We start from the raw sequence: 17,342 nt of genomic DNA, 5'->3' as shown, positions 1-17,342 counted from the left end.
ATCACTAAAATTTTTCAGTTTTGAGTGATGGAAACTGTTTGTTTTTAAACCCCTTAAAACACAACCGGATTAACCTAGTTAATTAGCCAAGTTATTATTTAGTCCAAATTTCAGATTTAGGTTAACACAATCATATAATCATATCAATGCAAAGTGCGGAATATAAAGAACACAAATATATGATAATCCAAAAAAACCAAACCGGTAAAAAACTTGGAGAAGATTTAACCTAGTTATCCTCAAGGTAAACCTGAATCCACTATGAAAGAATCGAAATTTTACAATAGCGACTTAGACCACTAACATCCTATTGCTACCCACCAATAGAAAACTTACTAGCACGGCCATGTGTAAACTCTAAGACCACGGACTCCTTCTTTCTTGGATTCTCCAGCAAGTACTAGCACTCTCGCTTGCATATCTTTAAGCTCTTTAGTGCAGCAACTGAATGATCATCAAGCTCTCAATGAAATCTTCTTCTTGATAATCCTAAGCATGTGTGAAGGCAACCACCTCTCAAATCTCACAAGAGATTCACACACACAACAAGTAGAGCAACCTCTAAAATGGGGCTAAGGTTTGCCTTTTATACCTAGAGAAAAACATAAAACCCTACGCGTCATATGGGCTTAGGACTGAGTTGGAAATTTTACAAAAAAACAATATGCATGACTTTCGATCGATCGAATCTAATTTTCGATCGATCGAGTCAATCAGAATTGCACACTCAATTCTGCACTTAACTCAATTCCAACTTTACATAAAATACACACATTAAGCAAGTTTAAAATAAGACTAACAACTTGTTTTGATCATAGTTTGCCAATAATACAAATTAAAATTCTAATACATTAGTTCTTAAGTGCTTAGAACCTAACAGAAACATCACCCAAAAACCAAGCCAAACAAGATTTTTTTGATGGAACCCACGTGTTTTGGAAACTCAATGATGAAAACTGAGTGATATCACTCAAAATCATGGTGATCCAAACAAGCCCTAAAACTCGAGATATTAGTTTGCTAAAATGTTTAGAAAACATGCTAACTAAATAGTTCCTAAAATGATGTTAAATGGCAAATTTAGCCCCCGTTTTAGACAACCTTCTTGCCTTTTTGCTGCACTTTGTACTGTTTTACCTTATTTGGTTCCGTTTTGTGCATCTTATTTTAACTTAGGGATTTCGAAAAATACAATTACAGGTACTAAGAAGAAAAATGAAAATCCCTTAATAGTGCTGATTAATTGTATACTAAGTACTTAAACAATAACATGCCAGTTGCTACTAACAATTGTCAGGTGGGCATCAACAGGTCTGGGAAGCATTGCCCCAACACTAACAGAACCATGTTACAAGCGGGTCAAGTTTTACTTAACCAATTCAATGATGGGCCCATAAAACGGTTAATTCATGATCTCAGGAGAGTTAGCTTGTCTTAGTTATTCTTTCTTTTCTTTTTTTTCTTTTTTAATACTGTTATGATTCGATAGTTACAACAATGAAGAATGGAGGATTTCAACCATGAACGTCTCCGTTGAGTGCTAGTTCACCTTGGCAGACATTCATCATATTTACTCCAACATTGACTGCACAAATCAAACACTAAACAGGTTCAAGAATTATTAAGAGAAACTAGCACAAATAAAGCAAGATACAAAGAATTTAGGACACATCAGTGGGAACTGCTCAGCATATTCACAATATTTCTTTGCAAAAAAGAACCAATGCTTTCTCTCTCTCTCTCAACCAACCCCTACCCCAGGGCAGTGGAAAGTGCCCGGGTAAAAACTGAGTTCTGGTTGGAGGCGTGGCTGATTGCAAGTAGTTCAGTCTAATTCTATGAGGGTTGGAGGTTCCACTGTGCAATTAGAGCAATTAGCCACAGCCAAGAGTGAAAATTACAGCAGAAAAAATACCCTAACTTCTTGAGCATCATACTTTTTTTTTTTTCTTTGCTTGCTAGGTGGAAAACTTCACTCCTCAAGAGCTCAGGCGTTTTAAGAAAACAGATTGCGAAACTGGCCACTTTAGTTTTCTGTAGGCAACGAATCAGATCTGCAGATATCCCCCCGACAAAGTGGGCATACCCTGTGCACCATAGAAGGAAAATTGTCTTAGCATTGGTGGCAGCAAACAACACTTTTATTAGTAATGCAGCAAGTTAGATTTAGGGAAGTGGACACATGAATGAAACTTGCACTCAATCATGACAATTAAATAGATCATTCATATGGAGAGTACCAATGACATAAGCTCAATCTTATCATGGATTTTTTTTTTTTTTTTTTTCATCTCTTATGATAAGTAGCGTATCATGGATCTTTTCTACACCTCCATAACATGTCAGTCCATTTTATGATTTTGGAAAGTCTTCTAATATAGCTAGCAAATGAATTTCATTGTTAAAACAAAATGACACCACAAGATAACCAAGGTGACTACAGAAAAGAGAGGAATCAAAGGGTCAGACATAGTTACATTGATTACACTTGTCCTATACATAATCCATGCAAAGACACCAAAAGGAGAAGAAAGCCTACAACATCCATAACTGGCATATTATCTTTGACAGAAGAGCCCATCATCCCCCCCGTGACCCTCAGCAGGTGCACAGAGACATCAATGACATTCATTCTCCTTTTTTTTTAAGTATCAATGACATTCATTCTCAAAAGCAAGGAGTACATATAATTGATTCAATAGCTCAACTGGGAAAAAGAAAATAACCCCCTTTTCAGGGCAGTCTTATACTTCTAATTTTGAGTCATCTATTGGAGCAAATCCAAATAATGTCTTGGGCAAAATCATTTAGTAACTGAGTTCAATAAGGGGATACCAAAAGACATTTTCCCTATGTTGTCAGTCACATGAAACATGACCTTAAAATCAGAAATATCTCCTTATATTTGACCTGTGAATGGTTCCAACTCTAGTTTCCTTAAGTACACTGCCAACAAAAAACGTTAACAACGGAACAACTTCTGGCATATGCTTGATAAGCTCATTCAGGTTCAAAGATGGATAAACCTATTGTAATTGGAAACACAATTCCCTCTCCTCTTATGGCATGGGACAACATCCTCTATACATGGTTTTTTTTTTTTTCCTTGGTGCAAAAACATTCCTAGTTAATATCTGAAAAAGATGATACCATGATATTTTCTCCAGCATGCAAAAAATTTACTGTTTTAGTTAGAATTTCAAAAAAAAAAAAAAAAAATTATACCCAATTTGAGACTAACCTAGTAGGTTTTAATCTCCCCCCCCTCCCCCCTTTTTTTTCCCTTAATTTTACAATGACAAGATTTTGAAGCAAAATCATGCCAGCATTATAAACTTGACAATTGTTTGTAATTCCAAAGATCCAAGTCTGCAAGTTGGTACAAATTACATGACCATAGAAATGGGAAAAAAATCCAAGGAAACTTTATTCTTTTTCTTTAGGAATACCTATCTGCAGAAAATATATGTAACCAAGTAACGAAATTACATGAGTATTTGGGGGTCTTCGAGTCTGGTTGGTTCAACTCAAATTTTGCTAATATCATGATCTATTAGCATTATTCTTCGCCATGTCACTCTCAAACTATACAAGAGGCTGCGGAAGCACTTATCCACATTTTCACTTTTCTAGGTCAGCTAAAACCAGTTTTTGAGTGTCACAGTCCAAGAAACAAACATACTGGCACTTACTCAACAATGCAATTGTAAACAAACTTACACATGTATGCAATTGTATTCATATATGGAAATCATATGTAAGAATGATAGAAGACTGAACCCATCTCATACCTGTGAATCTCCTTGAGCCACTTGTCTACACATGTTCTATGAAATTCATGATGGCAAGGCAAAATCCGCAAGCTATCTCCCTCCTCGTATTCCACAAGGCATATATAACATCTACAAGATCATCAAAAACAGAAGGCAACTTAAGACAATCCAGTATAATGAGATACAATTGTAATAGAATTTCAAATCACTCTAAACTATATTGAACCAAAAAAAAAAACTTATTAATTCATCATATTCACAGAAGTGTACAAGTAAAAGAAAGAGAAGGGAAGAAACCTCATGTAGCAGTGAAAGGTAATAAAGGGCAGCAACTCTTAATAATTACAAAGAAAAAGGATAATCCAAAAAAAAAAAAATTCTTCCAAACAATTTATATAAAGATTAAAGTTAAGATTGTAACCCAATAATCAATTGATAGCACCAGTTCATGCAAAAAATGATGAAGGGTAGAACCATATCTGAGCCACCCCCTACCAAGGTTGTTAAAATCAATATCCTACAGGATTGGTAGAGGAACCTTACAGATCAGATCAAGAATCATAAGATTAATGATTAAGTATGTCGGACAATAATTAAAATTTTCAATGAAAAAGTACAGTTCCTCATGGGATCATGCTTGACGTATATAAGGCCAAAAGCAAACAAGAATTAGAACAATTTACTTAAACTCATTTTTTAATGGTATAATGCTTAGTGGATGGTATCCAATCCTTTTAATAAAAGGAAAAGTCTCATTTTTGCGTTTCTTTCCTCTTCTGTTAGATAAATTTTACTTATCTAACTAATGAGATTTGAATCCTAATTTAGGTACCATTCCATATTTAAAGAAAGTTTCAATTAAAGCAAAAGGGGTAATGCTACTTCACTCATTTAATAATGAAACCCACATCTCACCTAACCCAAAAGAGGTGCTGTACTTAAAATAAGATTCTCTATAATGTTGGTGCATTTGTAATATCACAAAAAATGGTATTGCTTGCTTTGAAGAAATATTTAAGAAATGAAACCAGTGCCTGTATTCTTTAACTAGAGAATTTTTTAAAGAAACCGCCATGGATAAGCAGGCACCAACAATGGCAATGAAATAATTTAACTTGATATCAAAGCCAAACTAAAAGCCATTAAAACAATTTAGAAATAGTTGTGAGATAAAAAAGGATGCCAACGTCAACATCTATCCAATTACATAATGTTGACACTAATGTTGGTACGAACACCCGAGTCCAATGATCACATGCTTCGCCTCTCTCTATGGTGATTTTTGGGTAAATTTTAGGCCATTCATGATTTTTCTAGTTTACAATGATTTTTCAATTTACCAGCATATTTTTTCAATCTTTGATTCTGGAGCTCTTTTGCTATTTTTTCAGATGGGCTTAGATCCATAAGTTTCAAATAGGTCTCAGAAGGACCAAATTGATGGTTGTTTGCTGATTTATGGAAGATTTATGCCATATTTTTTGAATTTGAGAGACTTCGCATTACACATGAGTAGGAAGTACACCATAGGTTGAAATTCTATTGTTGACGACTGGTTGATTTATAGTTTTTTTTTTAATATAGTTCTGTTGATTCTTCGAATTTATACTGTATTGATCTGATTGAATAAATATTTACTCTCAAGGCTGAGGGAAAACCAACACTACTTAACGATGATGGTATGCCTAAATAAACTAACTTGAAAAAATTGAATAGTCTAATTATCTAGCTTGGACACTTTTTCTTTTGATAGATACAATAGAATTTCAATTTATAGCCAAGACACCAATTGGTTTTTTATGTAGGCGGGGTTTAAACCTCAAATCTCTTATTCAACGACAAAATACTTTACTAGTTGAACTAATTGGAATCCACTATCTAGCTTGGACACATGCTGTGAAAATCTTTCTATATCGGCAACAACAATTTAAAAATTTAAATGATAACCCTACTAAAACAGGAGATTCAAATTATGAGAACATGATGAGTGAAAATTCTATTGCTATGAGATTGAAGTAGAGTACGAATTCTATATTTATGGCTAATTTGAGGTAGCCAAGCCTCAGTTTCCAGCAGCATAGCAACACCAAGGTTGAAACTTTTCCTTCCATACTCAAGCCCTACCCCCTACATTCCCTCATCACTTGAAAACACCAATCTTTTTCCCAAACCTACTGACAAAACTAACCCTAGAAAACACTCTTTTAGCCACGACAGAGTAAATATTGATTTGGAATCATCTGAAAGAAACAAGCATTCAGCATAATATCTTGTAGTAGAGCTATATTTTTAGCTCAAACGCTGCTGCCAGAGTATGTGATTGCCCCCCTTCCAAGCCATATTCCTAACTAAGGACCCCACATTCTGATTATCAGTCATGCCCAACTCTCTCCCTTATTTCATTCCCAAACTCACCATCAACCAGACAGAAGGAATTGTTTTCACTTGAAGCTCACAGCAGGTAAAATGTCATAGAGATGTTGTGTTAATATGTAGACCCTCTGCCAAGAAAATCTCCCAACTCATATGCAATTCAATATGCCATTCAAAATTTCTCTCATAAAGTTACCGAAATCTCCAACTTCCCTACACCTCCCCTTTCATCTAGTCTAGGAGATAAGAGCTGCCTTCCACCTGTAAATCCCTTTTTTCCCCTCAATTAGTAAAAGAAAGGGGTGCAACACAGAGACTGCCTTACACCAGTAGACCACTAAGAACTTGAGCCTCCACCTCAATTGTAAATCCTTCGCCTTTATGCATCAAAGAGCTGTGAATACATTCTTTATTTATTTTTCAAGGCCAAGTGAAATTAAAGAAGAGTAGTAAACCATGAAATGAAGAGTAAACCCAAAAAGAAGACAGACCTCTCTCTCTCTCTCTCTCTCTCTCTCTCTCTCTCTCTCTCTCTCTCTCCTTTTATTCCTTTTTAGGTAAATACAACTCCCACGTATTGAACCCTGGTCTCAACAACCACCACTTATTTATGGGGGAGGGCGACATTTGGTCTAATGACAATTGGCAAAAAAAAGCAAGAAAGTAGAGTGAGGCCAAAAAAAAGCCTTAAATATACTTTTCTTCACTAAAATGTAATCCAAGTTCAAGTTTTACCCCTCAATTTAAAAGTTGAAATTTTCAAAAAAGCATTCATTTGGTCTTCCGTCCATCCATTGTTAACGTTATTCAAGGCTACATCAACACTCCGCCTGCCATATATGCAATTTCTTTAATGGTAGATGGACAAAAGGACCAAATGATATACCTTCTATTTTTTTTTTTTTTTCCAACAATAATGCAACTTCCCAAATTTGAGGGACAAAAATCAAATTTGAACAAAATTTAAAGGACAATTAGTATATTTTAGAGGGAAAAAAACTTCTTCCATCTTCTTAAAAAGATCACACTTTACCTTTACAATCTTCAAAAGTTGAAGACTCCTCTCCATCCAAATAGACCAACAAACAGACAATACCACTATATTCAACAAAATCTTGCATAGCTTCCCCATATTTGGCAAGCAGGCTCTCAAAGTGGAATATCATCCAAATAACAGTGTTCCTCTGCTTCCTGAACCTCCCTTCCTTAACATCTCAACTGTTGTCTTATCATATGTATCATCACTTCATCACTGAACCCCAAAAACTGTTCCTCGTCATTAAAAACCAATGTGAAATTTGCGAACTTATTTCCAAAATATTAAACAAAATCCCTTGTTTGACATCAAGATTCACTTTTAGTTCAATTGGCACACTTTTGCAACCATTGTTCAGGATGGTTTTCTTTGATAGCAGGATCTTACATAACTTCTCTTTGTGGAACAAGTTCCTGGTCATTACATAATAGAACTAGCTCAATTTTTATTTGGGGGGACTGATAAGAGTGAAAGCACTCAAATTAATTGATCTTTTTCTAATAATTTACTTTTTTGATTGCCTCAATCCATTTATAATGCAATATCTCATTCCCGCTAAGGCAACTTTCATCACTTGACAAACTCCCCACCTCCCCCTCCCCCCCAAAAAATCCTTTTTTCCCTTCATCTTCTTGATAAAACTTAAACTATTACCATCCCAATTACACCACCAAAAGCCATGGGTATGGAAAGAGTCATGAGCCTACACCTACTTCATTACATTCCAAGAGCTCATCAAAGAGCTAATGGATTAGAAAAAGAGATGGTAAACCAAACAATGATGATGACCTCTACAAATGAACATAACAAATTGGCACACCCTTGATATATAAGTTTACAAAAAATTTTGTTAGGTGATTTGATAAGAGTCCACAACCTGGACAGCCAAGCTGGCTGCATCCACCCCACCATTAGCCCTTAGTTAAACATCCATATCATTTTGCTCAAAAGTTTAAACATTTCCACGTGTTGAAATTTATGACTCATTCTGCAGTGAACAAGTACTGCAGTTAATGGCTTGCAAACAAAAGTACCAATGTATTTTCCACTTGTTTCTCTTTTCACATTGAATGTGCAGAGAATGACATTACTATACATAGAGTTAGAGACTAAGAAATTGATAGAAGTCCCAACATGTTTATGATTGCTACATGCATAGGTGATACAAGCAGTTTAATATTCAACCACCTCAATTAAAGACATCTAGTGAACTGGTCTGACAGCCAGACAGTAGAGAATATAAAAAACTTACTGTGCAGCCTCCTCATTCTGATGTTTTTGCAACTTGGTGTAAAATTTGAGAGGCAGAGACTCTACAACTTCATTAGGTGCAGGGACAGATCCAATTGAAGATACAGAAGGCCGGGAGGATAAAACTACAGATTGCTGGTGAATTTCATCCAGAACCTAATTAAAATATGTAAAGAATATTCAACTTGTATAAATAATGTAAAAAATGGCCATCAGAGAGGCTATTACATATTAGCATTACCTCAAATAATGCTTCAGCTAACATAACAATTCTTGATATGCTGGCCCTAGCACTGCTGTCATCATTTAAGTTGGCATCCCGGTTACTAATATGACACGTACAACGACCCGTCCGATGTTGACCGGATAATATACAAGACCTCTCATGTCCAGACAGGTTTTCAAAACGACTTCCCAACCGCTGAAGAGCACGAACCTATGCAATGAAATGTTAGTCACCATGAAAAACACACACATAATGATGGATAACCTTATTAAAATTTCCTTACAAGAAGGGGGAAAAGGGTCTAGGAGGGAACTAAGCAGAGTCCAGCGCAACAAAATGCGTTTAGATTGACCAATGACCATTGAGATCAATGTTGGGCCTAGTCATGCTCCAAATGAGGCTACCTAATGGTAAGCACCACTAACCAACATTTATGGCATGTGTATTGCTATGCTAGATAGTCTGGATTTGCAATAAAATAGAAGACCTTCTCAAAACATAATATAAATTAAAAACTTGAGATCTAGTTACATCTTTTTTGGCTAAAGATTTCAGCAGACCACAAATGTTTAATCAGTGAGAAAATTTACAAACCTGGGATCGTATTCTTCTTCTCCGTTCGAGGAAATTTGATCTATGTTCCAGAAGATCATGATACCTGCCTTCTCGCGACCGTGAAGTTTCCACCTCGTAATCTTGGATACCATATAAGGAGCTAGAATTACTGGGTGGAGGATAACCAGAAGTAGTTGGAGTACTTACGGCAGTTGCTTCAGCTACTGATTCCCTTGTCTCACCTTCCCAGGCCTGTCTCCCACTACGCTGACTAGCATCTCTCACTTCTCCCTCTTGTTGCAAAGGACAAACTGTTAAATCAGACAACGATGATCGACGAAGAACTCTGTCACGAAGTCTCCCAACACTAAGGGTTCGACTGAAACGAACATTACGTTCAACAGGTTCACGAGCTCCAATCCGCCTATCAGAATGTCTAGTCTCAACACTCTCAGTTTCCGGATGAACTCTTGGCGAATACAAGTTGACATCAACCCCATTTCTTGTACTATCACCATCTCTGGCCACATTGGGGATATTAGACATTGTCTGATTGTCTTGCAAATTGTCAGAACAATCAGGTGCTGAAGCATTTAAACTCAAACTACTGTTAGTATCTTCGCAACATCGCGTGGATGTTTCATTAATCAATGATGCAGGAAGCAAGTCACTACCTTGCTGAGTTTCATTTCTATGAATGAAGCCATTGGCAGGTCCTGCTCGTAGATGAAGCTCATCTTCATCATTCAATATTGCAAGACTGGTCGAAGAAACAGGATAAGGCCTCGATGACCCTAAACTGGTCGCTCTGCTGAGTCTGAAGCTTATATTACCAGGAATAAAACTAAGGCGAGAAAGGAAACGACTTGAAGGGTTTAAGGATTGAGTTGAAGAAGCTCGGGCAGAGCTGCTACCAGTTCTGGATACAGTACTTGTGACACTTGATTGTCCCCATCCATCAAGATCAACATCAGAGGATAGACAAGGCAGTTCATCAGATTTTTCATCTTTAACCTTTCTGTAACACTCAGTTTTCTCCTCATCCGACTCTGTTTCAGTTCTACTTGTACATGGAGCTATACCACCACCATTTTCTGCCTTCCCGTAATTGCAAACCTGAAGCATGATTTACATTTGACACATATGTCATTTGTAAAAACTGATAATAGTAAACTTTTGGATCAACAACAATAGTACAATACAAGCACAGATTAGAAGCATATAAATGTCAGGTCCAACAAGACTTAACTAAATGATTACATGTCATTGTTATGCCCTTCGATACTTGTAGCACTAAATTCAAACATTCATAAAATGAAAATCAAGGTATAAGCACATTACAAAGATAATAAAAACGTTCAATTCAAATTTATTTTTTCTTTTTTTTTGTGTGTAAAGAAAAGTTAAGTTCTTTAAAGATTCAATTTTTATTAATCTTTATAAAATCTTACATGATATTGTATTAGTTTAGTCATTTCTCAAAAAGCATTAAGTTTTTAAATTATATTCTCTAAGCAAACACAAACCGCACTCGCGCGCACACACACATCTATGTATGCAATGTTTATACATATATATACCCAATTGTGTATGTAATGTATGTATGTATGTAATGCAATGCAATGCAACCCCACAACCCAACCCGACCCGGCCTTCACTCACATTGATTGGATTCATCTAAGAAAAAACAAAACTAATGTTGCATAAATTTCCTTAAACCAAGATGTGATTAGAAAGATCAAAGGTGGGGTCATACATTAACATCTGATCTAAATCTAGTAATAATAATAATAATAATAATAAATTTATTAACAACATTCAAAACAATGTGGGATCTGAAATATGATTGAAATGGGAAGGGGCAAAATGGGAAGAGTCAAAAGGACCGAACCTGGTGATCATCGTCTTCATTGGTAGCAGATGTGGTTGTTCCTCCTTTCAGACAAAATGACTTCAAAACTCCTCCTCCTCCTCCTCCTCCTCCTCGGTGCCTTCCACTACTACTACTAAACGACGTCGTAGTAGCACCAGCACTGCCACTGCTTGACCCTTTGCTACTACTGGATCCCATTTTCGGACAAATGTGTGTTCTGACAGACAGAGTGGAGTGTCTGAGTCTGACTGACTGCGTTTTGCAGTTTGGTTTTCTTATTACAATGTTGAATGAATCTCTTTCTCTTCAGATCTACTACTACACATCTACGTGTAATGTGTGATGAAGAGGGAACTCACTCACTCACATTTTACATTTCTTTTCTCTTTGTTTGTTTGTTTTGGTAAAACTTTTTCTTTTTTTTAAAAAGTGTGATGGGGAAGGTAATGAATATGATTATTATATGGGAAAGATTTGAGTAAAAGGTGGGAGATTGTTTTTTTTGGGGGAAAAACTTAGCGCTGCTCCGGCTCTCATAAAGTAGGTAGGCCTCACATGTTTTTTAGACACTCAGTCTATTCATTTTCAATTTCTCTCTCTCTCTCTCTCTCTCTCTCTCTCCCTCTTTTGCTAATTAAAGTTAGAATATTCTCATACTCAATTTTACCATTTATTTATTTATGTAATTGTGAATGGACAACAAAATTTGATAGGTCAATGAGTAAAAAATGTCCATTCCCAACTGCAAAAGTTAATTATTTTATTTTAAAAAAATTAACTTATAGGATAAAATATAAAAATCATGAGGTTTTGAATAATATCAATTGCTATCAAAAACTTTTCAAAAATTATCTGATTTGCAACTTTAGAAAAGAAATACGAAGGAAGCTAGAGAGTAACTATCATTTGAAAGTTTCTTACTTTTCTAATAAGTTATTTATTTTCTTCCAATAGTTTGTCTTGATGGCCAGGGGCGGCACCAAAGCAAATTCAAGGGGTTCAAGTGAACCCCCTGACTTCAAAATAAAAAGTTATATATATATATATATATATAATTTAGCTTAATACTTTAATTTATTTTTAAAAAAAAAAATTTTTGTACATTTTTATATTATATGTGTGTGAGTGTGTTTAATATTAATTGTGTATATAACTTTTTGTTATAATATTACATATTTGTGTAAATTATGATATGTGTGGATGTTTGTATGTACAATATAAATATAATATAACTTTATATAATTTAATAATTAAGAAATAGAGAGGTTTTTTTTTTAAATTTTTTTACATGTTTGTGTATTGTTATCATATTATAATAATTTTTTATAATAAAGTTAGTAAAATTCAAGAAAACAATTGTAAAGTTAATGATTGTTCGAGTATTACCACCGCACACCCTTGGTGCAATGGTCACTCCACAAGTATAAGTGCTTGTGGAGTGTAGAGGGGCAAGGGCCGAGGTTCAAATCTCTAGGAGGGAGTTTCGCACACATATACACTTAGATTAGGCTATAGTAGAATTTTTTTTCTTGTAAAAAATGATTATTCAAGTATTTAATTGGTTAAGTAGACTTGTCTCAAAAGAAAAAAAAAATTGGTTAAGTAGACATGTAGTGTATAATTTATGTATAAATAAGTGTGATTGTATATGTTAATAATTAATATGAAGCCAATGAGTTGAAATTAGTCATTTAGTCAAAAATATTTTTATGAAAACAAAGTCAAATAGATAATAACAATTGTATAAAGATAAATGTTAGACAAACTTAACAAAATAAAATGATCATACACTCATAGCTACCCACATTAGAAATAGATATTCATAATGAACTATCATGTAACATTCAAAATTTGAAAACTTGTAGAATAAAATTGTAAAACTTTATGTATTATTATTATTTTTTTCGATAATTCAATATATTCAAGTTCTCTTATTATTAAAATTTTGTATTAAGTTGCTAGCTTTTGATCAAGCTAGCATGTTTTGTAATAGACTTGTAAATTCCTAGTTTTTTTTATTATATCTTGTTTTTTACCGAAAAAAAAAAAAAAAATTTGTATTGACCCCCCTAAACAAAATTCCTAGAACCGCCACTGTTGATGGCGTAGATCTTTACACGAGATTACATTATGGCAATTGTATACACAAATAAATGTTTTGAGAACGAAGTGGAGAAATATTGAAATTTACCCACACAGTTGGTGGCTTGATGAAAAATGACTTGGGCTCCCATACACATTGCATGGGTTTGAGCACGCCCATCTGCACTTTGTGGGTACCCTATTCATTTGCACCCTAGGGCAAGTTGGGTGTTGTGAGGGTAACTCCTAGGTAGTGTAGCCACGTGGGTTCCCCCAACTCATTTTTCCTTTACCAAGAAAAAAAAAAAGTAGTGAAATTTTCAAACTATGCTTAAGTAATGTTTGTGCTTAGTTAGCATACTTGACTAGATGTTTTTGAAAAGTACTGGTAGCAGGCATTATTAGCCCAAAAACCTCAATGGTAGTTTTTGTATTTAATCCAAAATTTTAGGGTTTTGATTATCTGAGACTTGGTAAATACTAAATATCATGTCTTAAATGTAGACATGTTATATTAGTGTCCATAAGAGGAGTAGTGTGTCCGTGAAACTGTAATTTTCCTTACTTTGATTAGACGGTAATAGCATTGATAGGTGACTAAACATTTTACTTTTGTTTTGTTGAAAGAATATAGCATTTTACTCTAAATAATAGGCTTGGTTAGCAGATTCCCTAAAAACATTTATTTATAAACTATTTTAAGAAAATTTTGAAATATGCAAAAACTGTTAAAAAAATTAGTTTTTTTTTTTTTAATTTTCTCACTAATGTTTTTTTTTTTTTTAAACGATGCATATAAGACATCTGTTAACTTTTTTTTTTCTTTGAACCAAAATGCTTTATTAATAAAGAAAGGGAATAATTATTATGAAGTATGAGTATTAATTATTGAACAACCATGGTGTTGTCTGGCCCAGGCCCTTTGCCTTTATTTTTGGGGAAAGATTCAAATTTCGCTTTCATCACGATGTTCATGCCTTCATGAGCCTTCTAAGTTTTGCGCGTGCTACATAAGCCATGAGCTTTTTTTTACTTTTTCTTCCTTTTTTTTTTTTTTTTTTTGAAATTCAAAAAAAAAAAAAAAAAAAGACTTTAGTTTAGTTTGCACATAAAGTTTTTGGATGAAGTGTCCGTAGAATTGAATTGACCTTGAGCTGTGTGTTGGTGTGGTCAAACACTACCAATCTCTCAACATATATAGTATTTTTTTTTTTTTTGGGTTTTGTTATTAAATTCATTTTGAAGGCTTTTGTTTAAGGGTATAAAAAACAAGGACTGGAGCTAGGAGAATGAAACACTTCAAAATTTGCCAACCAATATAATTCTGGAAAAATTTTAAGGAGATGGCATGCGTTCAAAGTTTATTAGTTATTTGGACTCTTTTTTGAAGTCGAGTACAATAAAATCGACTTCCTAACAAAATCGAGTTTACTATACTGGACTTCCTACCGAAAATTAGTTTTGACATGGATTAAAAAAAGGCATAAATGCACTTTTGGTCACTACATTTTTGGCCATTTCTCGATTTGGTCCCTAAATTGATTTTGCTCATAGGTTAGTCCCTTAAATCAGAAAATCGATTCTATTTTAGTCCCTGCCGTCAACTCGCTCACAAAAAAAATCTGATGTGGCAAACGAGTGCCTTGTTGGCACATTAAATGCTGACGTAGCTATTAAAATAATAATAAAATATTTTATTTGGTATTTTTTAAATGCCACATCAGCATTTTAATTTTTTTTTAAAAGCCACCTCAGAAATTTTTTTAAAAAAAAATTTTAAGAAAAACCTTAAATTTAATTTAATTAAAAAAAATTTCTTAATGTTCTTCATGTTCTTTACAAGCCAAATCCAGCAACCAAGAACTCAAATCACAAGAACACAAACCAAGAACTCACCCATCACAAGAACACGAACCTAGCAACCAAGAACTCAAATCACAATAACACAAACCCAACTACCAAGAACCCAAACCCATATCAGAAGAACACAAATGAAAAGAAGAAAAAATTAAATTAAATACTAACAGGAAATATTCTTCATGTTCTTCCCAAGTCCAAGAAGCAACCAAACCAATCTCTAGCAAACCCCAAATCCAAATCCAGCAACCAAATCCAATCTCCATCAAATCTAGAAAAACAAAAAATAAATCCAAGAAACCAAACCATAAATAAACCCGAGAAACAAACCCATAAACACAATAACCAACCCAATCTCCAGCAATCCCTAAACCCATAAATTTTCTTGGGAAACAAACACCCAAAAAACCCATAAAATCAAACAACTCCACATTCTCCCCAAAAAACAAAAACAACAACAAACCCAAAACAAAAGGAACAAAGTTTTGCAATTGAAAAAGGAGAGATTGATAATGTAGGAAATGAAGGGCAACTCATGGATTATACTCCACAATGCTGTGATTGTCACCATGGATCCTCAAAGCGGAGTCTTTTGCAACGGTGGATCGTCATCAAGCACGATTCAATCAAAGCCATCGGTCAGTCATCAAATATTCTTCACGATTTCTTTGCTCTTGCTCACTAAATCATCGACCTCAACTCCCAAATCTTACTCCCAGGTACTTCCTTCTCTTTCTAGCTAAGCTAAAATTGCTTTTACCCAACAAAAAAGGAGAGGAAAAAGACCCAAGACCGCATCAAGATACCATCCATGGCAGATCGTTTTCTCCACATCAAGCTTGTGAGCTCCGACCATGGAGTTACAATGGAGAGAGATTCCGTCCATGGACGGTGAAGAGGGAGAATATTTGAGATTAGAAAAAGAAATAGACTTAAAAAGATAAGGTTAAAGAAATAAGAAGAAAAAGAAAAAGAATTAGATTAAGGCCAAAGTTTAGCTACAAAATTGGTTATAGCCTTAAGCTAAAAATTCACTCAATAAAATAAATATTACTGCATATTTTGAAAATCTAACCGTTGAATTGCATATTTTTTACGCTCTTAATACACATGTCAAATTTTGTGTCAATTGGATATTATATACTATATAATCTATAAACTTATATTTTATGCATAATTTTAAATTACAAAAACTTGCAATTTAAAAATTTATTGATACATAGCTATTGGTCTTTAATTTTCTTAAAATTTTGCAAACGTGGAGGATATAAGAAGAAGATTAATTCAATGGTAGATTTGTCAAAATTCACCTCCAATAAAAGATATTGAGTGAGTTTGTAGCCTAAGGCTACAACCGATTTTGTAGCTAAACTTTGTCCTTAGATTAAAATGATTTTCGTTTTTTTTTTTTTTTTAAGAAATGATTTTACCTTAAATTAGATTTTTTTAAAAAAATTTGTTTAAATTTTTTGAGCTATCATTTTTTTATTAATTTAAATGTGATGTGGCATTTACAAAATGCTAAATAAATAAATAAATATATATATATATATTATTTTTTTTATTTTTTATTTATTAGCCACCTCAACAAATAGTGTATTCTATCTGTCACGTATGTATTTTCTGTTAGTGGGTTGACGGCAAGGACCAAAATAGAATCGATTTTCTGATTTCAGGGATTGACCTAGGAGCAAAATCAGTTTAGGGACCAAATTGAGAAATGACCCAAAATGTAATAACCAAAAGTGCATTTACGCCTTAAAAAAAAAAAAAAAAAAGCCACGTAGACTATTGAAAGTCGAGTATATTAAACTTGACTTCCACTGAAAGTCAAGTATAGCATACTCGACTTCCAGACTAGTAAATTTCACCACCTACCCCACCTATCTTAGTTATGCGAGCACGATAAAAAAAAAATTAAAATGGAACTCAAGTCTATCAAACTTGAGTTCCAATAAATTTTGCACCCACCTCAACCGTCTTAGATATAAACACTTTGATACACTTTTCACCTCCCAACTCACTTAACTCTCACTTCCCACAACTCTTTCCCACACCCAAACTCTCCCTTTCACACACATTGATCATTCTACAAAACTCAATCGTTCTAAAATGAGAAGAAAATTGGAATGAAAATAAGGTACAAAATTTTTAACTAAAATGCTCACTACCCACGTTGACAACATGTTTGTTTTTGTATGCTATTGGTGTGGACTAATTTCTCATGATGATGAGGATTGTCTTTTATGGCTTCAAAGCAAAGGTTCCTTAAAGAGTGAAGATCAACAATTTGGGCAATGGCTTCGTGCCACACAA

The 17,342-nt window shown here is 34.2% G+C and overlaps 1 protein-coding gene across 4 annotated transcripts; it reads right to left on the bottom strand.

Moving 5' to 3' along the window:
* Positions 1 to 1,596: 1,596 nt before the first annotated feature.
* On the bottom strand, positions 1,597 to 11,647 carry LOC112035309 (probable E3 ubiquitin-protein ligase RHG1A). 4 transcript variants are annotated; one of them, XM_024068142.2, is made up of 7 exons: positions 11,106 to 11,645; positions 9,889 to 10,330; positions 9,254 to 9,798; positions 8,675 to 8,869; positions 8,435 to 8,589; positions 3,792 to 3,902; positions 1,597 to 2,087 (listed from the first exon to the last, which is right to left on the bottom strand). In XM_024068142.2, the coding sequence occupies exons 1-7, from the start codon at positions 11,283 to 11,285 to the stop codon at positions 2,027 to 2,029; spliced, it is 1,689 nt and encodes a 562-aa protein (XP_023923910.2). In that variant the 5' UTR covers positions 11,286 to 11,645; the 3' UTR covers positions 1,597 to 2,026. The 4 variants fall into 4 exon arrangements, with proteins under 4 accessions (XP_023923910.2, XP_023923906.2, XP_023923907.2 ...); XM_024068138.2 differs by having other exon boundaries at positions 8,675 to 8,854; positions 9,254 to 10,330; positions 11,106 to 11,647; XM_024068139.2 differs by having other exon boundaries at positions 8,435 to 8,568; positions 9,254 to 10,330; positions 11,106 to 11,646.
* Positions 11,648 to 17,342: the final 5,695 nt, after the last annotated feature.

Source organism: Quercus suber, unplaced genomic scaffold, assembly GCF_002906115.3.
Source record: "Quercus suber isolate HL8 unplaced genomic scaffold, Cork oak 2.0 scaffold_75, whole genome shotgun sequence".
NCBI lineage: Eukaryota > Viridiplantae > Streptophyta > Magnoliopsida > Fagales > Fagaceae > Quercus > Quercus suber.
The sequence above is the reverse complement of the archived record's forward strand: the minus strand, read 5'-3'. Positions and strand labels throughout refer to the sequence as shown.

What these genes read in the sequence shown, in the direction of transcription:
- LOC112035309 (XM_024068137.2), bottom strand. Translation starts at nt 11,285, where the DNA reads ATGGGATCCAGTAGTAGCAAAGGGTCAAGCAGTGGCAGTGCTGGTGCT. An exon ending in ATGAAGACGATGATCACCAG is followed by an intron (nt 10,331 to 11,105) that starts GTTCGGTCCTTT and finishes ATCATGCTTCAG; the next exon opens with GTTTGCAATTACGGGAAGGC. An exon ending in TGGCTCAAGGAGATTCACAG is followed by an intron (nt 2,088 to 3,791) that starts GTATGAGATGGG and finishes TATGGTGCACAG; the next exon opens with GGTATGCCCACTTTGTCGGG.